General features: G+C 33.6%; 1 protein-coding gene across 3 annotated transcripts in view; it reads right to left on the bottom strand.

Moving 5' to 3' along the window:
- Positions 1-19520, bottom strand: part of IFT43 (intraflagellar transport 43) — a 72839-nt gene extending 53319 nt beyond the window's left edge. For all 3 annotated transcript variants that reach the window (XM_076495525.1, XM_076495526.1, XM_076495527.1), the window contains exons 1-2: positions 18891-19520; positions 3770-3856 (exon numbers count right to left, since the gene is read on the bottom strand). In XM_076495525.1, coding sequence (XP_076351640.1) covers positions 3770-3856; positions 18891-19505 — 702 coding nt within the window. In that variant the 5' untranslated portion in view covers positions 19506-19520. The remainder of the gene's footprint in view (positions 1-3769; positions 3857-18890) is intronic.
- Positions 19521-27490: the final 7970 nt, after the last annotated feature.

Genomic DNA, 27490 nt, shown 5'->3' with positions numbered 1-27490 from the left:
GTTCAGATGATGTATGGTACCCAGGGTTTTCATATGCAGGATCTCGCATGCATTCAAATCGTAAGTTTTCCAGTTCAAGCCTAGCTTTGGCTCTTTTATTTTAAGCTGTTAAGATACAGAAATACAAAATATTTGTAGGTTAGTTAACTTTATTTGATTAATAATTAAAAACATAGTATATAAAAACCCACAAAATGCACATTAACATTTCTTAAAGATTTTGCTCAATTTCAATTGTTTTCTACTGTTCTATGCTGCACACTGGCATCCTTTAACCATAAATGCATGTTTGGGCTGTTTTGTGGTTTTGTCCAGTTATGTATTTTTCTCTTCTATACAAGTAATTGGCATCTTCACCTTGTTTTAATAAAGACTTTTTTCATAATTATTTCCAAGCATACATTTTTCCTAATTTCTGACTTATTTTTCCCAGGCATTGATAGGGTGTGAATGCATTCACTTTCATGTCCATAGTAAAGAAAGTGTCAAACATTAATAGTTATTTATGCCTGTGTTAGCTATTAAAATTTAAATAAAAATGGAAATGGGTAATTAAAACAGGAAGTATTATAGGAGAAAAGTTAGAAATTGACTCATATAACTCACAAAATTCATAGAAATCAGGAATGACTGACACTTGGCCTTTATAATTACTTTTATAATTTTTCCTGATTATGACTTAAAACAAGGAATTACATATATTGAAAACTTGTATTTAGATTAAACAATGGGCTAACTAGTGAGATACATTAGTGCCTCGATTATCTGCTGTTTCTGTTATCTGTGAATTTTTGCTTTCCCTGGACCAACTCAGATAATCAAGGTGTCAGCAAATATTTATTTACTTTCACAACAGTGAGTGCATGATAACTATCATATGATATCAACAAACACCTGAGAGTATAGCCTGAACTAACTGCTTTTGGTTCCATATGAGTCTAAATACATGTACTGACTGGTTGAATTCAGAGAAAGAAGAAAAACAAAATAGCTATAAATTACTAACATGTTGTGCAATGATAGTGCTGCCTTTTTGCAAAAACAAATAAAGAATTTAAGAAATGCTGAATCTGCCATTAAAATATTAGAAACAAAACTTGATTTAGGATTCAAAGAACACAAAAAATTCTGGACTTCCAAGAATCCCAAACTGTTCTAGATTTAAGTTCTATTTAAGACAGACCTATGCACAAATAAAATGGGAGGAAAAAATACAAGATGCCATGATGAAATTTTTAGTCACCATGGCAACTTGGTACCAAAGATTGGTGAAGGCCTACAGTAAGGCAAGATTACCCTTTTGTGAATCCATGATGGCTTTCATTTATAATGACATATTTCACTCAATGATTATATAAATCTTCCTTTATTAGGCTTTCTACAATGTATTCCTTTACAAGAGTAAACTGCCTTGTAACTTCCAAAATATAAAATATACACTAACATTAATAACTCTAATTTCAGAAGAAGCTCCACCATCTATAATGTTTCTATCAACATCTAAATATACATGCATGATTGTGATATTCAAGTTCATTAGTGCCCATCAGAAAGGAGCTCAGTAACCCTGTAAAATGCAATCTTCCAAAAATGTTATTTAAGAGTATTATTTCTGATATGGGCAGTAAAAGAAAAAAAACACAAGTGAACAAGTAAACACTATCTTTATTCCAAGGGCATCACTGTAAAAAGGATGAAGATCAAATTTTGGAAGAGCACAACTACTAAGTGAGGATCAGAATGTGCCCCTCTTCCAAAGCTAAAGTTTGTTTAAAAAAAACAACACTTATTATGTCACTTCCTATGACATTAGCATTATTTTCTAATGTTATATAATCCTAAAAATTTTTACAGCATAGATGATGTTATAAAAATGTTCTGTTATACACTTTAAAGGTATACTAATATTAAAATTAAGACAAAAATTTGCATGTAAGTATCTGAACCAAAAAATATCAACACACATATTTTACAATATAAAGAACATACAAATAAGCATAAGTATCTTATTTTCCTGAAATGTTTCAAAATTTTCTAAATTTACATTTTAATGTGTTAGTATCTATTAGCTTTGTGTTCAGTGACTTAATGTGAAATTGTATAACATCATGTCAATTTTCATAAATTTTTGACACCTAAAGTTTCAACAATTCATTTCTACACACCCTTATTACTTACCAAATTTTTCCATGTAATAATGACTACGATGTAACTTTCTCTAAGTAGAACAAAACTATCAGTGATACCATGCTGAAAATAGTACACTCAAAAATATTCATAATTACATGACTCATATAAGATTTCCAGGTAATTTCCAAACCCATCAGATATAATACATAATATTCTTGTCTGTCCATTTTCTTTTAAAATGCCTGTCTCTTAGATATACATGATTGTTTAAGTTTAATGCCAGTAGTAAATTTAGTTTCATTTATATACGACAGTTTATCGCAGGTTTGTTTACGTAATCATGTATGAATCATAAGTTGTATAATTCCACTTCTGTGATTCAGCACTTGTATTATTGTGTCCTGTTACTAGAACCTTTCTAAGTTTTCTCGCAGTTTTGATCAAGTATTATTACAATGTAATACCTTGTAGCGTTTACAGTTTTAGATTTTAGTAAGGCTATAAATATAATAAATAAACTTAATATTCCAAAAATTGTTTAATTTCAAAGTCTAAGTTTAAGAGAGGTAAAACTGATAAAAGGAAGTAGAAAAAAATATAAAGTATTTCCATCTACAAGTTGTAAATCCCTTGACAAACATGTCAATTATATTACCCTATTGAATTACAGTAATGAAAAGACTACTCATGAATTACTTACAATCATACATTGTGAAGGATTATTATTGTTTTCTTTATTTTACTTAATATAACCTTATATAAGCTAAAAAGTACCTAATTTTTACATTTTAGTTACTTTTATAATAACAGTTAATGAATACACATGAAAAATAAGAAATATTACACTTACCTGGATCTTCTTTTTCTATTGTTATCAAGTGTCGATGAAACTTAATCCTATTTTTTTATATCCATAGAATTATTGCAGTAAATTTTTATTTAATTATACAATATACTAAAGAACATAGAATGATAATTCATAAAAAGCCAATAATATCCTATAGCTATCAGAATTTTTCTGGCTTTTTAACAAGAGCCTTTGGAAACTCAGCTAAGTTCATGGATGTATTTCCTGTGCTTTTGAATTGGAAATGAAGGAGACAATTTAATGTATAACAAATTCTAAAATATAATATCTAATTTTATAAATTAAAGTTTTGACTTAGTATTGGTATTAATATGGTATTAAACATCAAAGAAAAACTAATGATAAATTTGTAAAAGACAGAATGTGACAGAATGCATGATAACAGGGGTTCGATTTTCTAGTCTATGGTTCTGTACAAAAATGAGAATAAAGGCCATAACAATTATGCTTTGTTTGAGTGATAACCATGTTATAAGTAATTTACATTAAATTTGTTACTTCTTAGGGGACTGGTAGATAAATTAGAGAAGAGAGAACTAAGATTGTTTTTAATAGTGCCTTGTGCCTTACAAAATTAAGGACATAAAATGTATATAATATTAAAATTTAGATTAATAGCCACATTTTAATGCCAAGTTTATTTGTACATCATTATAACAATGTAATTCAATTAAATTTGAATGTTACTCAAGAAAACTTCACTACATATGTTGAAAAGTATGTCTGTATGGAAAGAGTTAAAGCAGAAATTTTTGTATGCTTTTATCAAACCTTTCTAACTGGAGATTCAAGGTCAAATCCTAGGTCACTGTCATTCATTGCTTCAGCTGGATTTATTTTCTCTCTCTCGTTTTTTTCCTGTGAAAGAAAAATAAAGCATTTAATTACAAAAATATTTCAAAAAATATAAAACACCCAAAACCAAGGTTGAGTGGTACTGTAGTTACTCCTTACGCACTTTTGATTACCAAGATGAACTCTTTCGATAATAAAGTATTTAATATTATTTAGAAGCAGATTATTTTCAAGAATGATTCAAATCAACAGAAAACACAGCAACAAGTATAATAAAAACATTTTAAATTTGATAAAAATATGTAGGAATCAATATATATTACATATGTGTGTATGTGTAGCCTAGCTATCTATTTTGATACAGAAAGTTTTAATGCTAAAATAAGAAAGTCATAATTCAAAAAGTGCTATCCTTATTTTGGCACAAACTAATGCAGCTACAGTAATTTGCCAAAGTAGATAGAACATTTTTTAACTTTTAAGTTGCTCAATTTTTGTAGTTTTGAATTTCTTGTTTCAATACTTTTTGTATTATTAAAACTTTCTACATCACTATAGATGGATAGGTTACATATATATTGATCCCTAGTTGTATATATAAAATTTAACTATTTTCATTATACTTGCATGTTTCCTTTTTTATTAGATATACTTTATGTGCCATCAATGCAAAGCATTGTGTATGTGTACAACCAATTCAATTTTGCTCATCAGGATCTGTACCATCCTATCCTCAAATCTAACTATATACCTAAAGTAGAACACCTGTTTCTTACATACACACATACTTGTATTATTTTCAGTAAAGTAAAAGAATAATTAGGGCCCCAGATGTAATAATTCTGTGAAAGAGTAAACAAATAATATACATCATTTAATGTATGATTATCCGTACTTACTTAATTAGATAAAGATAATCCCAAACACAAATGAAGCATTAGACTGGAGGGCATTTCATCATCTACACCAGCAAAACACCACCACCCCACTCTCAACTGAATGGATTCATTATTTTTTGTATCATATATCACTACCACATTCAGGAGGATGGCTCCCTAGCCCACCAACCAACAACTTAGAACTGGAATATGGAAAGGACTTCCATACTCCACTGGAACAGTAAAAGAAGGAGCTTCTGGGGGAATGACAGCAATGGAGACAGTGCAACATGTAAACATGAAAATTCTATATTAAAAAGCAGATTATACCTGATTTATTCAATCTAAGGGATGGCACAGAATAGCAGCTATCTGGTTCTACTTTACCAAAAAAGTCAGCAGGTGATTACAGTCTGGAATGGGCATATTAAAGGAGCAAAATTATTGTAAGGATAAACCTACAAACAATCTTGTGGAACATTCCATCTCTACAGTGAGTGTGTTATGCTCATGTAAATTAGAAATAAGCAGTCAACATTGCCTAACAGTGTAGATTTTACTATGAAAAGCATGCCTGGTCAAGCCCCACTGGTGGAAGTGGGATACAGACAGTAAAAACAAAGGCCCTGAAAAATGAGGAGATATAAATAACTTACCCAACAACAGTCTCACCAAAGTCTGAAGAATGGCTACAGGGAAAAGATGATAACTTGAAGATGAAGATACAAAAAGCCAATGGAGATAGTGATATATGAACTTATGTGGAGTAGTCCACATACTCAACTGAAGAATTTCTTCCAGGGTACAACACAGGTGAGATGCCATGGAAAAGGTAAGGTGCATGCTCTATTCAGAAGACACCTCAAACAAATTATGGGAAGAAGACAATAAGAAAGAATAAACAAATAAAATTAAAATTGAACCCAACTGGTCAAGGTGGAAGGAGAAAGATCGCAAACAGAGGATGACTGCCAAAAAAATTAACAGACATAAACGGACACCAAGAAAAAAGCCATGAAGGCAACATAAAAACAAAGAGCACAAACAGTAGCCTATATGGATAGAACCAAAAATGAAGGTAGGAAATGGATGGAAGTAAAACCAAGGAAAAGAGCCATGAAGGCAACATAACAACAAAGAGTACAAACAGTAGCCTATATGGATAGAACCAAAGATGAAGGTGGGAAATGGATGGAAGTGAAACAAAAAGGTATGTGTGAAACAGTATAATGGAAACGACAATAACCCATTTGAATGGACCAACAGCAGTGCATGTACCACTTACGTGTGTGTGTGTGTGTGCATGTGTTTTCTTAGAGCAAAGACACATCAGGCTATCTGCTGAGCCCACTGTGGGGAATCGAACCCTTGATCTTAGCATTGTGTTGGTAAACAACCATGGAATAAAAATGAAACTGATGGCAAATAGCAAATCCAACATGCAAAAGTCATGTGTGAATCCTGAGTGCAGGAATGGATGAATGACCCCAAAAACTGGTACAGCAGGGGAAACCACTTGTGGCTCAGCCAATATGGAGCCCAGAAGGAGATAAATAAGAGTACATGCATATAAATACCAATCTGTTTACTGCTGACTGAAAGCATTAACTGCTCTCACCAATAGATGAGAAACAGAAGACAAAAATTGGGAAAATTATGTACTGAGAAGAGTAGGATAACCTATGTGCAATAAGATTCAGGGCACCCAGATATCAAATGTCAACAAACTGATGTAATAGCAGTGGTAGAAAAACTCAGGTCTGTTGGCCAAATGTTCCTTTACTGAATGTCAAAAACTACTATATAATTATTAGAGTGGACCACCACCAACTTTCTCCAAAGAGCATGCAGGAAGTGATGATAGGCCTGACAAACACCAAAAAGTTTAGAAAGAGTGATAAGAAGAGAGAACTCAGAAAAAGAGACCATTTTACCCAAAAACCTAACGAGTGTCAGAATATTCTCTCAACCAGAAGGAGAAACATCTGTAAAAGGCATCATTCTGAACAAGGAGCAGGAAGAGGAACACCTATGATAGTATTTTTCAGATCCAGCCAGCAGTCAAAATTAGTCTGTATGGAAGGAATAAGAGTAAGATTTGCATCCCCAACATATATCACTACCACATTCAGGAGAATGGCTCACTAGTCCACTATCCAACAACTTAGAACTGGAAATTAGAAAGGACTCCCATACTCCACTGGAACAGTAAAAGAGTTTATTCAACAATGGAGACAGGCTGTGGAAGTTGAGATATTGCATTGTTATCACCCAACTCCTAACCTTTTAACTGATTTTCTCTATCTCTTGGCTAAGTTAACATAAGCATCTGTATTTCATTTGATAGATTGAATATCCCCAACACACTGAGTGCTATAACCTAAGACATTATCTGCTACAACTTAATGTTGAAAAGTAGGACTGACAATGGAAAATAAATGTTTAACTTCAGTTATAATGTAATATTTGTTTTAAACATATAAAGGGTCAGTGCAGTTTCAGCTGTTGGACTAGATTTAGCTTCTTTGTGAGAGTAAAGATTTAATTAGAGTTAAGTAACAACTGTATGCAAAGCTAAAATTCATAATTTTATACCCAAGTAACTAACAAGTTATTTTCAACTTCGAAGGCTTACAATTCACATTGCCAGATGCCCAGGGCAAGTTTCCTGCTTTTATTTATCCCTTAGAAAAGTTTTTTTTTGTTTTAATTTCATTTTTTCTCTTTTTAACAAAATTTTGATATTACTGTCTCATGTATATATATATATATATAAAGATAAAATGTGTTTGTTTGCACCCTGACTCCATTAAACCTATTGGGCCAACCTCAATCAAAGTTTGTATGAACTATGAACTAAGGAGAATGTCCTAAGTGAGGTCAAAATTGAACTTAACCCAATTTATATTTTGTAAAGCCTGTTGGTTAATTACTCTCAACCTATAGAGTCAATCTGAAACAATCTTAGCAGATTCATGCTTCAGACAATGTTCAATATTTTAAATGGATTGAAGATCAAAGTATGAAAGTTTCTAGACTGTTTTTCAAAAAAACAAACAAACAAACATGCTTTTCTCATGGTTAATAAGATGTAGGGTGTTCAAAGGTTGGATCACCTCAAAATCTTTTATTTACAGGTGGAAAACATTTGCCATCAGTTGATGGGTAACACCATATGTATTGTGCAAGATTTAAAACATAAAGTACAAAATATATTCTTGAAGGACACTCAGACATTTACTACTATTTACCATTATTTTGTATTAAATGTGTACAATTTGTTAGCCAAATGTATACATGTTTGCATATTTGTGATGAATGGATTGGGTCATGTGCTATAGTGGATACATCAGTGATATTTCTGTTTGGATGCCACAGGTTGCAGAGTATGTTTTGCTGAATAAAAAAATAATTATATGATGATTTTTTTATTGCTAGTGACACATAAAAAGTCACTAATTCAACACCTTCTATTTTGTAAATTACCCCATAAGATAATGCAGTTTTAATATGAACCTTAAACCTCTTCATTACATCAGTTTTTGACATAAATGCTCTACCCAAATAGTTTCACATACTGTCTATACAATAATTAGATAAGCAAATACTGTATTGATAATGCCATGTCTCCATATATTACAGCATATTGAGCTCCAAAGGCAAACCAAAAGCAAGTCTATAAAAACAGCCTATGAATGTAAATCCAGAGCACAGTATGTAGTTCTGTATCAAATTCAAAATGATCAAATTAATAAATGTTAAATATAATTAGTCTGACGCATAACTTGCATGTAGCTACAGTACACAAATGAGTTTGCTCAGACAAGTTGGACTGCAGTGCAGATATTTGTTTTCTGTTCCTTGCTGAATTACATTGAAGAGTAATGTCTCTCATACTTCAATACTCAGGAAATGTTTGAAGTTATTCAAAGTATCTTTAACCATCATATGACTGTTTTAAGCCAATTAAACACCCTAATATCAAAATCTCTAAAAGAAGCTAGAAAGTGTAGTACAGAAGTGAATCATAAAACACTGGAGATATATCTTTTATAAATAAAGCTTGACATTAACTTTCTTAATAAATCTCATTCTTGTTTGGTTATTTGGCATTTAGTGGTGCAAAACAACTTAGCTATCTGTGCCAAACAACTAGTAAAAGTAAAACCGTTGTAAAATGTAAAAATTAATCAATATAAAACTAAAGAAACATCAAAAAGCAAGTGAAAAACTTAAAGAGAATTAAAAAGGCTAATGGCCCTTAAAGATTTAAAAAACACAAGGTGGACATTGTGACCACTGACAAAGAAATTATCCAACATTAGGGGGTAAGAACATGTCTAAAATAGTTCAAAGTCATAATGATGGCTCAACAGTAAAATGTGTGCTACTGTGGCTTGAGTGTCACAAAGGCCACACATTGGTTGCATCAGTCCCAGATAAAAAAAAAATGGTGAGTTAATAAACTTGCACAGCCTTGTCAGGACAACTTCTTCCTTCTCATCCTTACAGAAACATGACAGCCATAGAGCAACAGAAGGTCTGAACTGAAAAAGCCTCTTATCACATTGCTCACTGGCACAGAACCAAGCTTTGAATACAAGACCATAATCCATACATAGAACAGGCACAGCAATGACTGCATCAGAGCAGACAGACTTAGCTGTGGTATCAGTAAGTTTGTTGCCACAAACATTGACGTGGTCTAGTATCCAGAAAAAACTGAAAAGAAACAGAAGATAAAGAAAAACAGGCTAGATATATTGAATACTGACAAGAACAGGGTGAAAATAAAAGTGAGGGGAGTCAGTACAAATAGTACAATTGGTATACTGCACAGCTTCTACATGATCCAGGAGAAGAGAAATGGCATATAACTTAGCAGTGAATACAGAAGCTGTAGAAGGGATCCTTTGTGCATGCACCAAACCACAACAAACCAAGGCAGAGCCCACAAAGTCTCCTGGTTTTGAACCATCCGTATAAATGGGAATGGGAGAATGGTTTGAAATATGTTCACCAAACAGAGGATGGTACTTCCAATCAGGAGTTTCCACCTTCCTCAGATGACTGAAAGAAAGATCACAGGAGCACAATTTACACCATGGTGTAAATTTACAATACACCATGGTGGGATGGTCTGACCAGTGGTGATAGCAATGTCATATCCAAGGAATGACCCAATTCAGCCAGCTGCATCTGGACACAAAGGCCAAAAGGAAAAATGGCAGGTCATCTATTTTGAAAAAGCATAGCTCACTGAGGAAGGAAAACTCAACTCCAGACACTAGAGTAAACACAGTGAGGTCCTAATTCACACTTGCAGGCATCACAGTTTTTGCTACTACAACAAGCTCACATCAAAGATCCACAATAAGATGTCTTTGAGTGGCTAAACTGCTGACACTGGAAACATTGGAGAGAGTTGGGAATATATGACAGAATCTTATAATTCAAGTAACATGCTGTGATAATAGCAGGTAAACATCAAAATAAGAACATATGCAGGCAGCATTGTTATGTCCTTACAAATGGAGATATGAAGCACCTTAGAAATGCCTTACCTGGAAAAGCCAGTAAGGATCTCTCACTCAGGAATGTTCTTTAAATTCCTCTCAACAATAAAACCCATTCAGGAATTATAAGTAGCATGGGGAGTAACCTCAATGTGTAAATCACCAATGACCTTCAAATTTAGGTGGCGTTTGGTGTGTTGTGGTGTAAATGTTTCACCAAAATGTTTCCAAAAGTCCAACTTCCTAACTGACTTAGGGAAGTCAGCAAACACCTCTAATACCTTTTGAATGAAAAACAGAGATAACTGCTCTAAGAATTTCTCAGATAATGCATGAAAAATGAAAAACAGAGGTGTGAAATTCAACTGTGACTGTGCAACAAAGTCATCAATGCATGATTGTTCTCCAATTATCTGTTTTTTATTGTTTTTTTTCATGGATTTGGATATCCATAGCAAACAGAATAAATTACAGTGTCCAATGACCCCACTCACTGTGCAGTCCTACAAAGGGATGCATTACAAAGCCAAACAAGGACACTGCAACAATGCACAATTTTGTAAGCACTATACTCAAACATTAGCATTAGACATAATGTCCACAACACCTGTTGAGAATGCTCAATACTAGTACTCAGTTAACCCCAGCCCAACAGGAATATCTGATTTACCCTGGAAAAGCCCACTCTAAGGACACCTGTCTACATGAATTCAATATCAAAGTAGTATGTTTGGGTTGGACCCTCAACCACCTGGACTCTCTCCTTCCCTTCACAGGTTGCCACACATAGCAAACACATGGATGGATGTTCAGATCCCAGAAAAAGATAGAGCCTTCTCTCAGATGTTGCCTCACCACATAGACATCCACACTAACAGATAATTTCCACAAAATACCATAAATCACAAACTAAATAAATAAGACAAAACATATAAATATATAATATAAGTAAATTTACTTTACTGCCTTGCAATGAAATACTTTACAGTAAGAAAACTTATTTTTTAAAATAAGTAGCAGCTTTAGTATGTTCATATATACATACACACATACAAAACAGTTAATGGAAATAACCATAATAATGAACTAATCAGATAATATAAGATATAAGTAAGAGTTATCAAAAACTGCTGTGATAAATAGATAAAACATTAATTTTCATTTTAACAATCCATTTTGACAGATTTTACATATTAAATTACACGTTAGCTGTGGTCAAGATTATTTAACCTTACTGCACTGTATTTGCTGTTATTTGAGGTATATTGTGACACCTTGAGATAATTAGAAGGTCCTGAAATTTCCTTTAATGGAGAAAGAATCAGATAAGCACTAGTTTGATTTGATGAGTATAAGAAGCAACGGCAAAATGTTTTTTTTATGACTTATATCCTTTTGTACTTTTTTTTTGTTTCTTTTATCATATTAAAACAACATACTAATAATGAAACGGGTAACTGGCTACTTTACCGCTTCTAACAGCAATTGTGCTTTAACTTTTTCACAATGGGCTCGGTATAATATACAAGATTTTATCAACACACTTGCATTATTAAGTATTTGCACTATAACTTTTGATACAGAATATATATATTCACAAATTTGGTAGAGTTTTAGTAAATATTATAAGTATTTTATAAATAAAAAAGTTATTTTTAATGAAATACTTTTACTAAAGTTTTGTTTGTGAAAATAAGTCTTTTGTTACTAGTATGACTGCAAAGTGATTTCATGTTATGATTAAAAACTATTCTTCATCCCAAAAATCTCAAGTAGTATTTGCATAATCTCTAAAACCTCTTAAATATATTTCAATTGTTTGGTTTCAGTAAAACTTCATGTTTTATGTTATTTTCTATACTCTATGTGAGAGTCTGTCACTATCTTGTAACTATCATAAAAAATTAGGAAATATAAATTATGCTTTTTTTCTGTTAAAATGACTATTTATTATAACTTAAAAATACAAATATTTAGTCTAAGTGGCTTAAGTCTCATAATGCTATATATGAACGTATGTATTTATTATTTTTTATTACATTGACCTTCCAGTCATGACTACCTAAGATTACATAGTTTGCACTGATGCAGTGCACTCAGGTCACATGTCCAGTAATATAAAATTGGCCTTTAGTCTTTCCGGTCTTAGCTGCATTTTATGGACTAGTATAATATAGTCACATTTTAATTGTTATACATTATATATATATATATATTTACAATTATTACTACTTATACATTATTAACCTTATGTTTTAAAAAGACAAAATTATAAATCAAGAAGTAAAGCAAGCAATTATATCTTCTTGCTATGACTTTTGTACTCATTTGTTGCTGGACATAGAATGCTTTTAAAATTTCACATATGGAAGATATCAAACAAAATTTTTCTTAGGTTTTATATACATACAGTTGAATAACCAAACAATCATAAATAATTACCCTGATACCCTAAAAATCCACTAAAACCTTTTAAGCTAAGATATTTTTAGATTTTACAAAATATGAAACTTCGAGCAAACTAAAGACACAACTAACCTCCTTTGGAAAACTTTGATCAAAAGAACATGGAAGCCTTTTAAAAGATTAAAATGACCAAGAAAATGACTGACTTTGTTTCTAGTGAATACAGAAATGCCATAATAGTGTCTGATGGTTATAAAAGTCAGCCAACAACAAAACATGTAACACATAAATGACATACACAGTGACTATGATATTTCTTTCACAACAGACACAATATGATTTGAAATGAAACCTTTTTCCCAAATCATCACAACAAACAAGTTATTTTTCTACTCAGCAAAACGTTTCAGACAACCCATTCAGAGGGAGATGCAGTTGTGCTAATCACACTAAATGTGCCTGAATCTGCTAATTTTGATTAAAAGTTAGGGAAAAAAACAACCTTTACACTCCAAATAAATATAAAAAAATATATTTTTATTTGAACCAATTTTTCACCTTTGCAGCTTCTTCTGGGTCAATATACATAACTTTTATGTTCGAAATGATAATGACCTCCGAGTGCTGCTGTTGCACCATACAAAACCAAAATCATCCAATAAATTTTTCAAATTGGTGAATCATATCAAAAATATATGGCATGGAATGTCAAACAAACCCAAATGCATTGGGCCATGACCCCTGAAGTAGCATTTTCCTCACTTGTGCATATTGATGATGTTATTTAACATCCTAATTCTATCGAATTGTAAAAGTTAAGCTTACAGCATTGCAAAGGTGTGAATTATGTCAACTCAGTAACTAGTTTTAGTGACAGTAAGAACAGTGAATAAACCCAATCATTACTTCAAAGCACTTGTGTTTTTGTACATAGTTTCATGATATCACATACTTAGCACTGCAACTATAATTTCTGTAATAAATTAAATACTTTCTTAAAGAGAATTTTTCTCATACTGTTAAAGCATCAAATGAAAGAATTTAAAGCAAAGTGGTCTACATCAATATTACAAATATTATACGCTATATGAATGGGTGGAGGGTTCCTTCACTTGGCTGCATTATTATGTGCAGTTAATTTCTAGTATTCACATTACCTTTAATGCTCATTAATAAGCATCAGTTTAAAGTGACTATGAATACCAAGAAAGATGTGTTCTCAGTCACGATCAAGAACTAAAGTTGTCCTCTTATGTAATGAATAGGACTCAACCCATCCTACTGGTATGTTTAAATGTCTCATAATTTTAGTGCTTGAAGTTCTTGTTGTTGATACTGTGTTAATATTTGTTGGCATTGCTTAGGCTGCTATCATTAATTTTTCCATTAATTATTATTATTTTATAAATTAATATGCAGTGTTACAACTCATTTCAGTTTATGTGCTATAAATGCTTAAATATCAAGGGTAATACTTGCTAAAGTTAGCACAAAAGCATATTTAAAAATAAAAATTTGTGGTTACATTTAATGTCATTCATTCATATTCATTTATATGCCAATATCCATAAATTAATATGCAAGATAAAAATTTTGTTACTTTTTATAATAATTTTGCATTTTTTGTACATTTTGTTATATAGACAAACAAATTTCTTAGAAAACAGTGTAAGAATAAGTATTGATCAAATGTTCAAGCTTCTAAAACAGAAAAAATTATTTTAAAGCAATTAATTCAAAGGTAAGGTCTCTTTTTGGAATAATTTTACTGTACTTGAAGAATTGGAAGAGATCTGACACAAACATTTAATAAGTTAGGATTATTTCTGTTAAGGGTATTAATAGTGTTGATGTGCTATCTTGACAGGGAAAAAGTCATTTTCAACCAAAACAGTTTTATTTTTCCAACAGGGTGGTTTCTCCTTTAGTAGGTGTTGCTTTCATATGTAATGGATGTAGTAAATTTAAAGAAATTCAAAGGAATGCTTGTATTTGAATAGTAATGCCTTGCTTTCTTCCCATTTTTTTTCAAGATAATAGGTAGGTTAGATTGACCAATAAACACTTATTGTTATTCTTATGTTGTTATTTAATGTTCCTTAATTTCCTTTTTTATCCCACTCTTTTTTTTTTCACTTAGTCAGTTAATGTAAATGTTTTGTACCCACTGCAAAAACTTAGCTTTCTCTTAAGCTATAGTTCTGTATTTTAACGTTCATTTCTTTGACATGCATACTGTTCAGTTTTATTTTTTAAACATGGCCTAATACGAAACTTTCTTCTAACCACAATTTAAAGCCAATTTCTCCTTCAGTCTGCAAACTATAAAATAAAAATGGCACATTTGCAGTAATATTAATATTAATAGTAAAGTAATATTATTAATATTAACTTTAATTAATACAAAGTAAAAGTTGTTTTACAAATACTCTAACTCTAACGTGCAAATACAAGTAGACCTAACCTATTGACAATATCTTGCAACGTACTTAAGTTACAGTATACTATTATTGCCGATAAATTATTGGGTTGAGGAATAATTCGTGAGCGTTTTTTCAAGGTAACAAAATATATTCATAAATGAAACGCTTTCGCAAAATATTTCATGTCATTTGGTAGATAATTTTTTGCTCTAATAGATGGTGTGTTTGATTTTCATATGTCTTTAATTTTTGCTTTCATTTTCAGCTCATTAAATGGAATGTCAAGTGGACAAAATCGAGCATTTTCGACACCATCTGCTTTTCGCATTTAATTTCTTGCAATTTCGTTTAAAACAATGCATACTATATACCTAGGTATTACATGAAATAAAGTATCATAATAAATGTTTTGGGTGTAATGTGTTCATGCATTGAAGTATTGTATAGTCTTGAATGTAATGCTTGAATGAGATTATTTAAAAACGCTCACGAATTATTCCTCAACCTAATATAATAGTGTTAGGCCTCAAGTTATAGAACTTAACGTTATGCTATTTCACTAGAACCTTTACGGAATTTTCGTACAATAATAATAATATTAACACAGAGTAAAAGTTGCAGTGCAGTTAAATGGTCAATGTAATCATAGAATTTATTTAGATTACTTTATAACCTACCGGGAACTGAATAACTACTACACTTGCACAAACCGATAAGCCTAATAAGTGATCGAACTTCGTACGACCAACTCCTGGTAATTTTTAATTTATTAATATATCTCAGGTAAATTTTTCATAAGTGTATCTCATTTACACATGGATGTTTATTAACAACTAATTGAACTATTCTGCGTTTTAGTTTGTTTGGCACCGCCATCAGATGATTGTTTGAAATTAAGCGCAAAGCTACACGAGGGCTATCTGCGCTAGCCGTCCCTAATTTAGCAGTGTAAAATTAGAGGGAAAGCAACTAGTCATCACCAGTCACCGCCAACTCTTGGGATAGTCTTTTACCAACGAATAGTGGAAGTGATCGTAGCTTGTTTGTTTCTAACGTTTGTTTTGTTTTGGAATTTCGCACAAAGCTACTCGAGGGCTATCTGTGCTAGCCGTCCCTAATTGAGCAGTGTAAGAGGGAAGGCAGCTAGTCATCACCACCCACCGCCAACTCTTGGGCTACTCTTTTACCAACGAATAGTGGGATTGACCGTAACATTATACGCCCACACGGCTGGGAGGGCGAGCATGTTTAGCGCGACGTGGGCGCGAACCCGCGACCCTCGGATTACGAGTCGCACGCTTGGCCATGCCAGGCCCTGGTTCTAACATCGTTAAGTCTATAGATGTGCTGCTGTTAAGGGGGCTCAGAGTTTTAAACAGAAATATATTATTCCGAAATTGTATTAATCACGTGGGAATCAGTAATTTGATGTAAAATAAATTGTGTTAGTGGAATGATTTCTGTTCTGTTTATCAAAAGTTAAAGCTAGTAGTATAAGCGTTAGTTAGTCGCGTTATCTTGTGCGATAGAGAATTCTACTTTTAATTTCTTATGGTTTTGCATACTCTTCATTTATTGCTCCTTCAATCGTTTACTTCAGCTGCTCACTTTCATTTTTGGTACGTATGTAATATAAAAGTGACACAAACACCCTAGTAATGCCCTCCACATATTATTAACTAGCGGAAGACCTGTCGTTGCTTGAATTTGTTTGTTTGTTTTGGAATTTCGCACAAAGCAACTCGAGGGCTATCTGCGCTAGCCATCCTTAATTTTGCAGTGTAAGACTAGAAGGAAGGCAGCTAGTCATCACCACCCACCGCCAACTCTTGGGCTACTCTTTTACCAACGAATAGTGGGATTGATCGTAACATTATAACGCCCCCACGGCTGGGAGGGCGAGCATGTTTTGGCGCGACTCGGGTGCGAACCCGCGACCCTCAGGTTACGAAGCGCACGCCTTAACGCGCTAAGCCATGCCAGGCCCCTCGTTGCTTGAATAAAAGTGGTTTTATATATTCTGAGTTTTTCATAAAATCAACTATATTGGTCGTGATGTTTTTTGGGAAAAACAACAAAATGATTTAATTACATAATTAAATATTTTAATTAAAATCGATAAAAATAACAGTGTAAGATAGTTATAAAAAAATTGCTAAAGCTGTTTTAACCAGAGCAAAACCTAGTACATTACTCCTGCTTCTTGCAAGTGCTTTGCATGGTGTCTTAAGTTTCCAAATCAAAATTCTCTAACTTTTAATGTCCTAATTTCTGTTGTATGATGAAATGCCGTTTGCAGCATATTCTGACGTTATTATGTCACATTTTATGAAGAACGGACTTAGTTTCCTCTTGTTGCAACACAACGTATATGAAATCTTACCTATACCAAACGTTTTGTAAAGTCTTTACATAGCTGATTCTTGAGAATACACACAAACAAAGCAAAAAATACGGCTGTACCAAGCACTTATGTATAATTGACTAAGTATGCACGGAAATTCGAGAAAAGGCAACAGCTTTTTCCAGTTAAGGGAAGTAAGAGAGTAGGATTTATGTGTAGAAAAAACAGAGGAAGTTGGAAGAACACAAACAAAGACTCCACGAAGTTTTTCAATCATTTGAACACATAAATTTAACACGTAAATAATAGCTTTTTTCATCACACATTAACGAAAACATACGTTGTTTTTTTTTCAGTTTAAGAAGAAGTGGTTGCCCTGTTTGTCAAAAAATGCTATACTGGACACTTTGGCTTCTATTTGCGGCCAAACAGTCGATGTTACTTTTTGCACAAAGTTATATCTGTATCCCAAATTTGGAGTTTTATGATGTAGCTGTGCATAAGGAACAAACCCACAGAGAGAGAAAGAGAGACCTTCGCGATTATATATACGTGTGTGTGTTTTGAAAGATTATGTAAATTTATGGTAATAGGTAGTCACATCAGACGCAGTCTCAGAATCTAAATAAAATCCTTGTCGTAAGCTTCCATGAGTTGCCTTGCAGTGGCACAGAGGTATGTCAGCGGACTTCCAACGCTAACATCCGAGTTTCAATACCCATGGTTGGCAGAGCACAGATAACCCATTGAGGACCTTTGTGCTTAATTACAAACAAATTCCACGAGATAGTTCACACTCACAAGATATAATTAAAAAATACTGTTACTGATTATCTCGATATTGTTATTAATCTTGAAGCTGTTTAAATACAAAATACTATTATTTTGGAATTAGATTTTTGATTCTTTAATTCTTTTTCCTGATTACCTTTTTTTTTATTGAAATAATTGTTAACAACGTCATATGTGCTTTATTGTTCATTAACTTTAGTATCAATTCCTGGCCAGGCACATCTTTATTAACTATGTTTTGGTAAGTGATAAATTTTATATTACAAATGTTTGAAAGTTTCACTATGGGTTTATATAATTGTCAAAGTTTTTTTTTTTTCAACTCTGGTCTTAGTGGCTCTTTGTTTTCAGTTATTACAACCTGAAATAAAAAAAAAAAAAGAGATGTATATCCATTACATTCCCATAAAAGGTTAGGAGATGAGCAAGATTTAGGATAAATTTGATATTTTAAAAAACATGGTTTTAATCACGTAACTAGTTCTACTAAGTTACTATTAATAGCTACAACTGACAGGCCCAGGTTTTTTTAAGGAAGCAGTATAATATGAAGTGGCTAGGAATGAAAGGGCTCGTTTAAACATAATATTAAAAGACAACAAGGGGCTTTTCGGTTCATCTTGATCGTTCTGTCTAATAAACTGAAGTAAGTACTAAAAATTTCAAAATACAGCCTATATTATTCAAATATTTATCAAGCTCTTAAACTAACTGCATCTACCAAAATGATGTTATAACCTCTTTAGACGACGATGACGACACACCACAAACAAAAACTAGTAGCTCTGCTGTTGAACTGATGTCAGTCGACTCGTCTGCTGCCAAAGAGCAGTAGACAAAGTTGGCTGCTTTATTTGTAAGCTGCCTTGTCACGTCTGTTGAGAGGTGTGAAATTCTTCGTCGAACTGTCATACGATTCAAAGCCACCATCTGCAGCTTGCGAACTGCTTCCGGACACAATTTTTCCGATGCAGTAATCATACATTGCTTGACAAAATCACCATCGGTGAACGGTCGGGAAGATTTCACTATCATCAATGAAATATCGTAACTGACCTCACATGCTGCACCTAAATCTGCTGATTGCTTTGAGAAAACGTTCTGCTGGTGATTCAACGACTGCCGCAGAGATTCAATTCGAGATGTTCGTTCATCACCGACAACGTTGTGAAAATCTTTATGCTTCGACTCATAATGACACTTTATATTGGATACCTTCGACACTGCTACTGTCGAATGACACAGTAGACAAATCACGTTCTTCTGTTGTTGAACAAAACAGTATTGCGCAGTCCAATCATCATGAAACTGCCGGTTTTCGTTGTCAACTTTTCTTTTACGATTAGCTGCCATTTTTGTTGTGAAATAATAACAAAATATGGCTCGTAAGTAAATCTCGAAAAGCATTTGGAAAGCGTGAGATTTCGTAATTACGGAAATATTACGCCAATGTGCCTATGCATTAACGAGATTTGCTTATTAAATTTTCTTTATTTCTCGACACAAATATGGAACCATCCAGTATCTAATCTAATACATATTATTATATAGCGCTTAATCTTCACGCAGGCGCAAACTCTCTATGTTTGACTTTCCCGTTGGGCATCGCGGGCCACCCGAAAAGTTAGATATTTTCATGCTGTTTGTGCAATAATGTAGAGCCTTTTGAGCATATACGTAAAACAAAAAACAGACTTGTATTAAAGTTAATATAATCTTGGTAATTCAGATTTGTAACCTACACAACTGTTCCTTTCAAAAACACTCATACAATTAATTACATACTACATATGCTTCCTACTACCTTGACAAATATATTCATATCTTTGCAGGCAATGGTGCTCGCCTTCTCAGTTGTTAATTTTAGTTCAATTCTAAAGGGTAACATAGGTTTTGTTTTTTTTTCAGATTACGTTTTAAAATACAGTTACGATAGAAAGTGTTCGTACACATGCGTCCCGAGTAGTTTTTTGCTCATAACTTAAAAAGTATCATGATTAGGCTAATAGACGTATAATGTATATTATAAATATTATATTAACACACATCTGCATACATTTTTATGTAAATTAAACGACAAATAAAGTGATTATAAACAAATAACCAAAAATAGGAGGAGCAGAAAGTGTACTAACAGTTCGGAACATGTGAAAAATTTTATATTCCCGTTCAAAATTATTGGAATTTAGCCAGCAAAACATTTACTTCCGGCAATTTAGCGCCGTTTCCGTCATTATCTGCTTGGACATCATGGCGAACAGGAAACAACAGCCCAGTGATTTAAAAAACCGAATTATTGTAAAATACACGTCTCGTGTGTCTCTTTCCGGTATTGCTACACAACTTAATGTGCCGAAATCTAATGTTCAAAGCATAATTGCTAAGTTTAAGCTTACAGGATCAACTGCTAACCTCCCTCGTTCCGGACGCTCCACCAAAATTCCAGAGAGAACCAAGAGAAAGGTTCTCAGAGAAGTTAGTAGGAACGCTCATTTAACACGTAATGATATGCAGAAACTGGTAAGGGAAACTGGGGTTGAAGTAAACACCCCTACAGTTACGCTCTTTTGGGTTCAGAGCATGCCGTTCTCGTAGAACTCCATGTTTAAAACCTGTTCATTTAGAAGCACGATTGAGGTATGCAAGAAAGCATGTAGATAAACCCTTTTCTATTGGAAGAGTATTCTTTCGTCAGACAAGACTAAAATCGAACTTTTCAGCCACAATGATGTTCGCATAATTTTCCGTAAGATGGGGGAACAAAATCTTCCAAAGAACACCGTCCCTACAGTTAAAACTTTTTGAAAATGTAGTGGTTTAGAAGTAATAGTATTTTCTATCATCTTTATCCAGCCCGGAATGGCCAAGCGTGTTAAGGCGTTTGATTCGTAATCTAAGGGTCGCGGGTTCGAATCCCGGTCGCACCAAACATGCTCGCCCTTTCAGCCGTGAGGGCATTATAATGTGACGGTCAATCCCACTATTCGTTGATAAAAGAGTAGCCCAAGAGTTGGCGGTGGGTGGTGATGACGAGCTGCCTTCCCTCTAGTCTTACACTGCTAAATTATGGACGGGTAGCGCAGATAACCTTGAGTAGCTTTGTGCGAAATTCATAACAAACAATCATCTTTATCCAAGTTTGGTAGAATTCAGAAGTAATTTCTGAATTTGTGTTTTATTTAGTTTAAAAATGATGTACAGGTAAGAAAAATATTATCATTGTTAATTCTTATTAAGTGTGTTTAATGTCATATTTAACATTCTTTACTTTTTTTTAGATACTGGCAATCTGGTGTGGATATAATTCGACAGTGCTATTTTCAGTTCAGAGATGAGTTTTTCGCAATCTGTGATGTAGAATCATTTAGGTATACAACGATTGTTGTTGTGTGAATGCCGTGGTGTAAAACGCGTGCCATTTGAAAATTTTCACCACCGCATAATCACCCGGATAACGAGAGAGCTTTTATTGGCACATAGGTTATGAAGGAAGTGAAAAAAAGCAATCGAATATAACTATAAGATAATATAGATTTATGAAATTCACTGTTTACCTGAAAGTTTCACACAACTGTTTAAAAATTATATAAACACATTTTTAAAAGTAAAAACGGAAAATTCAGGATAACCCTCTAATTAATTGTCATAATGAACTGTTTACAGTCATTTAAGGTTAGTAATATCTAAGTATTAACATCGTCTGCTGTAAAGATCAAATTATTACCACTGTCAGAGACAAATTTGATGGTAAAAAGATCAAATAAAAGTAGACACCATAGAAAATAATGTTTAATAAAACTCTACAACTTGTCTAATACGACCCTGCACATCATGATAGTTTAGATGTAGTACAGCCTTTAAACATCCTGCAAAACACGAGGTAAACCCGTAAGTCTAAATTAGATTAGAGAATGATTAAGTCGAGAAGATACATAAACTTAACACAAACCAGCAAAATTTTTTTTTTTTTTTGAGAAATCGAGTTATCGTTTCAGGGATCGATGAAAATGGAAGGCTAATTTGACGAACCTCTCTAACCTAAGTCAATATAACAAGCAGTTTAAGGACTTACGTGTATCAATGTATTTTCATGGGTTGTTTCCCTCAACCGTAAGAAAGTTGCAACACTTGAAAAATCTTTAAAACAAATTTAAAAAAGGGTCGAAAATCTTGTAAATTTCAAACCAATGTTGGAACAGAGTTTACTAATAGTCTCTTTCAACGATATCTCAAGCAACAGGATATTCACTTCTTTTCTACACATAATAAAACAAAAGTACCTATGGTAGATATATTTAATCACACTCTTAAAACTAAAATGTGGCTCTGGTTTACAAACCACTCACTGAAGTTAGCCCCCCGCTGGTGCAGCTGTAAGTCGACGGATTTACAACGCTAAAATCAGGAGTTCGATTCCCCTCGCTGGGCTCAGCAGATAGCCCGCTGTGGATTTGCTATAAGAAAACACATACACTGAAATAAAATTTCATTTCAAAGATCAGTAAGGTGAAGCGTCGATTTAAGGAAGGATATATGCATAAAATACACTGCTGGCCAAAATCTTAAGGCCAATGAACAAAAAGAAAAAATATGCATTTTGCGATTTTAGACGCAACCACTTATTTGAGTAGAGCTTCGAAAGAAGAAAATAAGAAAAGGGAAAACAAAAAAACTTTTAGCATTTAATAAGGAAAATGTGAACACTATGAAATTAGCCTAAATACCAACTGGTGAAAAGTTTAAGACCATACCAAAAAGAACTCCTAAATAGAGTAGGAAATACCCAACAAGAGGTCTCAGTAGTAAGTTGCACGGTCGTCATTGCGAATAACTTCAAACATTCGCTTTCGCATGGTCGATATAAGCGTTTGCAGAAGGCTGGCTGGAATGTTATTCCAAGTGGTGAAGATGGCTTCACGAAGATCATGCACTGTTTGGAACTGACGTCCATTTCCCTTGCATTCCACCCCCAAACATTTTTAATGATGTTCAGTTCGGGCAAACACGCTGGATAGTAAAAAAAAAAATCACGTTATTCGCCATGAAAAAGTTCTTTGTCCTGCAGGCATTGTGGATTGCAGCGTTGTCATGCTGAAAGATCTAGTCATTTCCCCACAAGCGAGGGCCTTCAGTCAATAAGAATGCTCTATCTAACATGCCAATGTAGCCAGCTGCTGTTTGACGCCCCTGTATAACCTGAAGCTTCATTGTTCCATGGAAGGAAAAGGCGACCCAGATCATGATGGAACCTCCTACATTGTGTCATGTAGAAAATGTCTCCGGTGGGATATCCTTATCGTGCCAGTAACGTTGAAAGCCATCTGGACCATCCAGGTTAAATATATTCTCATCAGAGAACAAAACCTTCGTCCACTTTTCCACGTCCCATGTTTGGTGCTTCTCAGAAAAGTTTAATCGAGCTGTTTCGTGGTGTGGAAGAAGGCGTGGCCTTTGAAGACGTTTACGATTTTTAAAGCCTTTCTCTTGTAGATGCCATCTCATTGTTCTTCAGCTGCATTCTGCGTCCGTAAAGGTCTTAATCTGGTTCGACGATCGGCTGATGTCTTGCCGTACAACCCATCGAATCCTCCTGCTCAATGCCGACGAAATTTTCTTGGGCCGACCACTTGAAATTCTCGTTCCGTATCCCTCAGGGTCTCTTAAGAAAATTGCAAAAGCAGTTTTACTACGCCCAGTCTCACCAGCGATGGCACATTGAGCGAGACCTTACTTTTGCAGCTTAACCATTCTGCCACGTTCAAACTCTGTCAACTTTTTAGCCTTTGCCATGTTTTTACCCAATGTAACACAGGAGATGCCAGTGGGAGATGTTGAGAACACTAATGCTTGAACACAAATGATTAAATTTAGTTACGTGTTTACCGATTAACGCTTTGTTTCAGTATGGTCTTAAACTTTTGACCAGCTAGTATTTAGGCTAATTTCACAGTGTTCACATTTTCCCTATTAAATGCTAAAAAGTTTTTTATTTTTATTTTCCTTTTTCATCTTTCGAAGCTCTACTCAAATAAGTGGTTGAGTCTAACAACGCAAAATACATATTTTTTCTTTATGTTCATTGGCCTTAAGATTTTAGTCAGCAGTGTAAACAGAAAAAAATCGACCAATTTATAAACAGCCAGACTATCTAGGTGAAAAATTAAATAGCACATTTTATGAATCTGAACTACAAAGAGCTATGAAGTCTCCCAATGACGTATATGCTCTTGAAAAAAATATTACGTGAACGAAGAAGGGACAATTTTTTTTAACACAAAGGGTATCCTGATAAATTTAATAGTTGTATACGTCAAATAGATTTCGTTTGTTTGTTTTGAATTTTGCGCAAAGCTACTAGAGGGCTATCTGCGCTAGCCGTCCATAATTTTGCAGTGTAAGACTATAGGGAAGGCAGCTAGTCATCACCACCCACCTCCAACTGTTGGGCTACTCTTTTACCAACGAATAGTGGGATTGACCGTCACATTATAATGCCCCCCACGGCTGAAAGGGCGAGAATTTTTGGTGCGACGGGGATGCGAACCTGCGACCCTCAGATTTTGAGTCGCACGCCTAAACCCAGCTGACTAGGCCGGGCAATAGATCTGGTTTGCTTGCCTTAATAAAATGTTATACTTGTATATAACTATTTCTCGCTATTCAACATTGATCAATTGTACGTGATGTTACACAGTAATAAATCTATGAATTACTTTGGAAATAATACTCTAACAAACTATATCACTTAACTTCCAAGATCTATTAACCTTGAAGGTTAATGGAAAATGGTCTTGATCGAATTACAGTATCCACATAGTTGGTATAACATGCCTAGTGGATAGATGTAATTTTCAGGCTCTCTCTCTGTTACCATAACAAATATTAGACAAAGTGATTACAAAGAACCTGAAGACTGTATTAGATTCATAAACCAAGTAGAAGATATGCTTCCTAACTCTGACAATACATGTGTATTTACTTACAATTCATTTATTCAAAAAGTAAGCGTAGACGTAAATGATGGAACATCTATAACCCTCGATCCTGTACTAACAGTTATACTATGATTTAATAATAATCACCCAATAATGGAGTCCATTATAGCTCCATATGCTTTTAATATGCATGGTGGATTTTATTGAACTATGTTTTCCCAGATATCGTGATGTGTACTACTAATACGAATTGTTTAAGTTAAAGACCACGATAGAGAAATGATCACTGAAACCTTTACAAATCATCAGTACATACTGATGTCCAAGCAAAATATTTAGATTATAGAGATCAATACAAAGGACGACATTGGTCGACCAATCACGAACAAGGAAGAGTGATCGTAACTCTCCACCTTCACGATCATTAAAGTTCCTTACAATCAAGAATCAGAAGTCTATGACACTTATTACGATTATCAATTGTGAAATGATTCACCTTATTATACTGGTAGTCAATGGCAACGGAGACATGGACTGGAAGACGTTTTACAAAGACTATTTTGTTCTCTTATGTCATTTCTGAAAAAAAGGGAGCATTAACTTTAGTAAAATCAAGTGTGAATTTAGAATCTAATGTCGTACAAAGAAAACCCTTTGTTAATGTTGGAAAACGACAAGCTGTACAAGGAGCACAGTCTGTCTAAAGAAGTTCTACATAATAATAAAAAAGAAACGTAAATGCCCAATGTTTAAAACGTCTAAAGCTAAGAGACGAAAAACATTGACTGCAGACATTTATGCCAAGTAATCATGATTCTTCTGCCACATGAAAAGTCCTGTCAGTATACAGACTCTGTACTAGACTTATTTCTTCTCCCTCCCACACAAAGTTAGTAAAGAAGGTCAGTGGACCGAATATTACCTTTTATCTGAAATGACCGACAGAGAACCTATCGAATTTTCTATATCGCGATCAGGAGATGAATATTTAAATCTGGTTCAATTGTATCTTCAGGTAATGACAAAGATTGTCAGTTTTGATGATGCATATATAGAAAAGGATGAAACTGTAAACTGCACCTGTAAACTTCTTACTTCATTCTCTGATTTCTCGAGTAGATTTACATCTTAGTTTTTTACTCATATATGGTCTGCATAGAAACATTATTAAGTTATCATAGGGAAGCTATGATAAGTCACTTTATATCATCCACATGGATAAAAGACACACAAAGTAATTTTGATTATCTCAATTTTAATGATGGTAAGAACGATGGAATCAAAATTAAATACGTCGATAAACGTGGTTGTTAAACAGTTGACATTATCGACCATTTATATTAAAGTATATTTTACAAAACATGTTCTTGCCTAATGATGTAAGTTTAAAACTCCGACTCATTCGAAATAAAGGTTCATTTTATTTTATGTAGAAAGATGAATCAGGATTCAACATTGTACTATAACGCGTTTCTCTCTATGCTAGAAAAGTCAAAATCAGCCCATCAATTCTTCTGTCACATTATAAAGCATTTCAGAAAGGAACATCTAAATATCCTTTGAAATATATAATGTGCAAGTCATTTTCAGTTCTCCAAAGAAACATACAAGCATCTACTGATATTGCATTTTTAGATCAAGTACCTACACGTCTTGTTATAGGATGTGTTGATGACGATGCATTTAATCATTTTAATGGGTTTCAGAAGAAAATTCCACACAAATTCAAACATTAGAATATCAACTTCGTGCAATCAAAGCGGAAACAGATTCTCACTCGACCTTTACAGTCAGATTTTGAAGCTGGGTTTTAAACGCGTAGCAACGAAACATTACGCAATGAAACTGGAAAACAATTTCAAAACCAAGGAATTGATATATCAACTCTTTGATCTTACACATAAACTATCTTCTGCAGATAGGGAAGTTTACGAATCGAAATGCGTTTTAGGAGTTTTACTTACATTATAAACGTTCTAGCATATGCAGAATTTCATTCAGTTTTAAAAATTGATCAGTCTAGAAACATCATAACAGATATTTAAGATGTGAATTCGTTAGCAATCTATCCAATACACTTACAGAATTTGTGTACACGGAAAGTTTCGATATGTGTTTGCCAGTGATAAACCACCTGACCATGCAGAAAAACAATCACACATTGTAGATTTGCATCCTGGTAAAAAATCCGATAGCCACTGAGTTTATATATATTTTAGTCGAATTGTAAAAAAAAAAAAAAGAGAATATTTGATTAATTCGGATTATTTCCACCTCTGAGATTATATATAATCTCAATATATATAAAAAACATTAATCAAGAAAAATAATTGAATGTGGACTTACAACCAAAAAGTACTGCAAGAACCATATTCATCTGTGTGTGGACAATATTGTACATAT

This window comes from Tachypleus tridentatus, chromosome 3 (assembly GCF_004210375.1).
Source record: "Tachypleus tridentatus isolate NWPU-2018 chromosome 3, ASM421037v1, whole genome shotgun sequence".
Lineage (NCBI taxonomy): Eukaryota > Metazoa > Arthropoda > Merostomata > Xiphosura > Limulidae > Tachypleus > Tachypleus tridentatus.
This window is presented reverse-complemented; position numbering and strand designations above follow the sequence as displayed.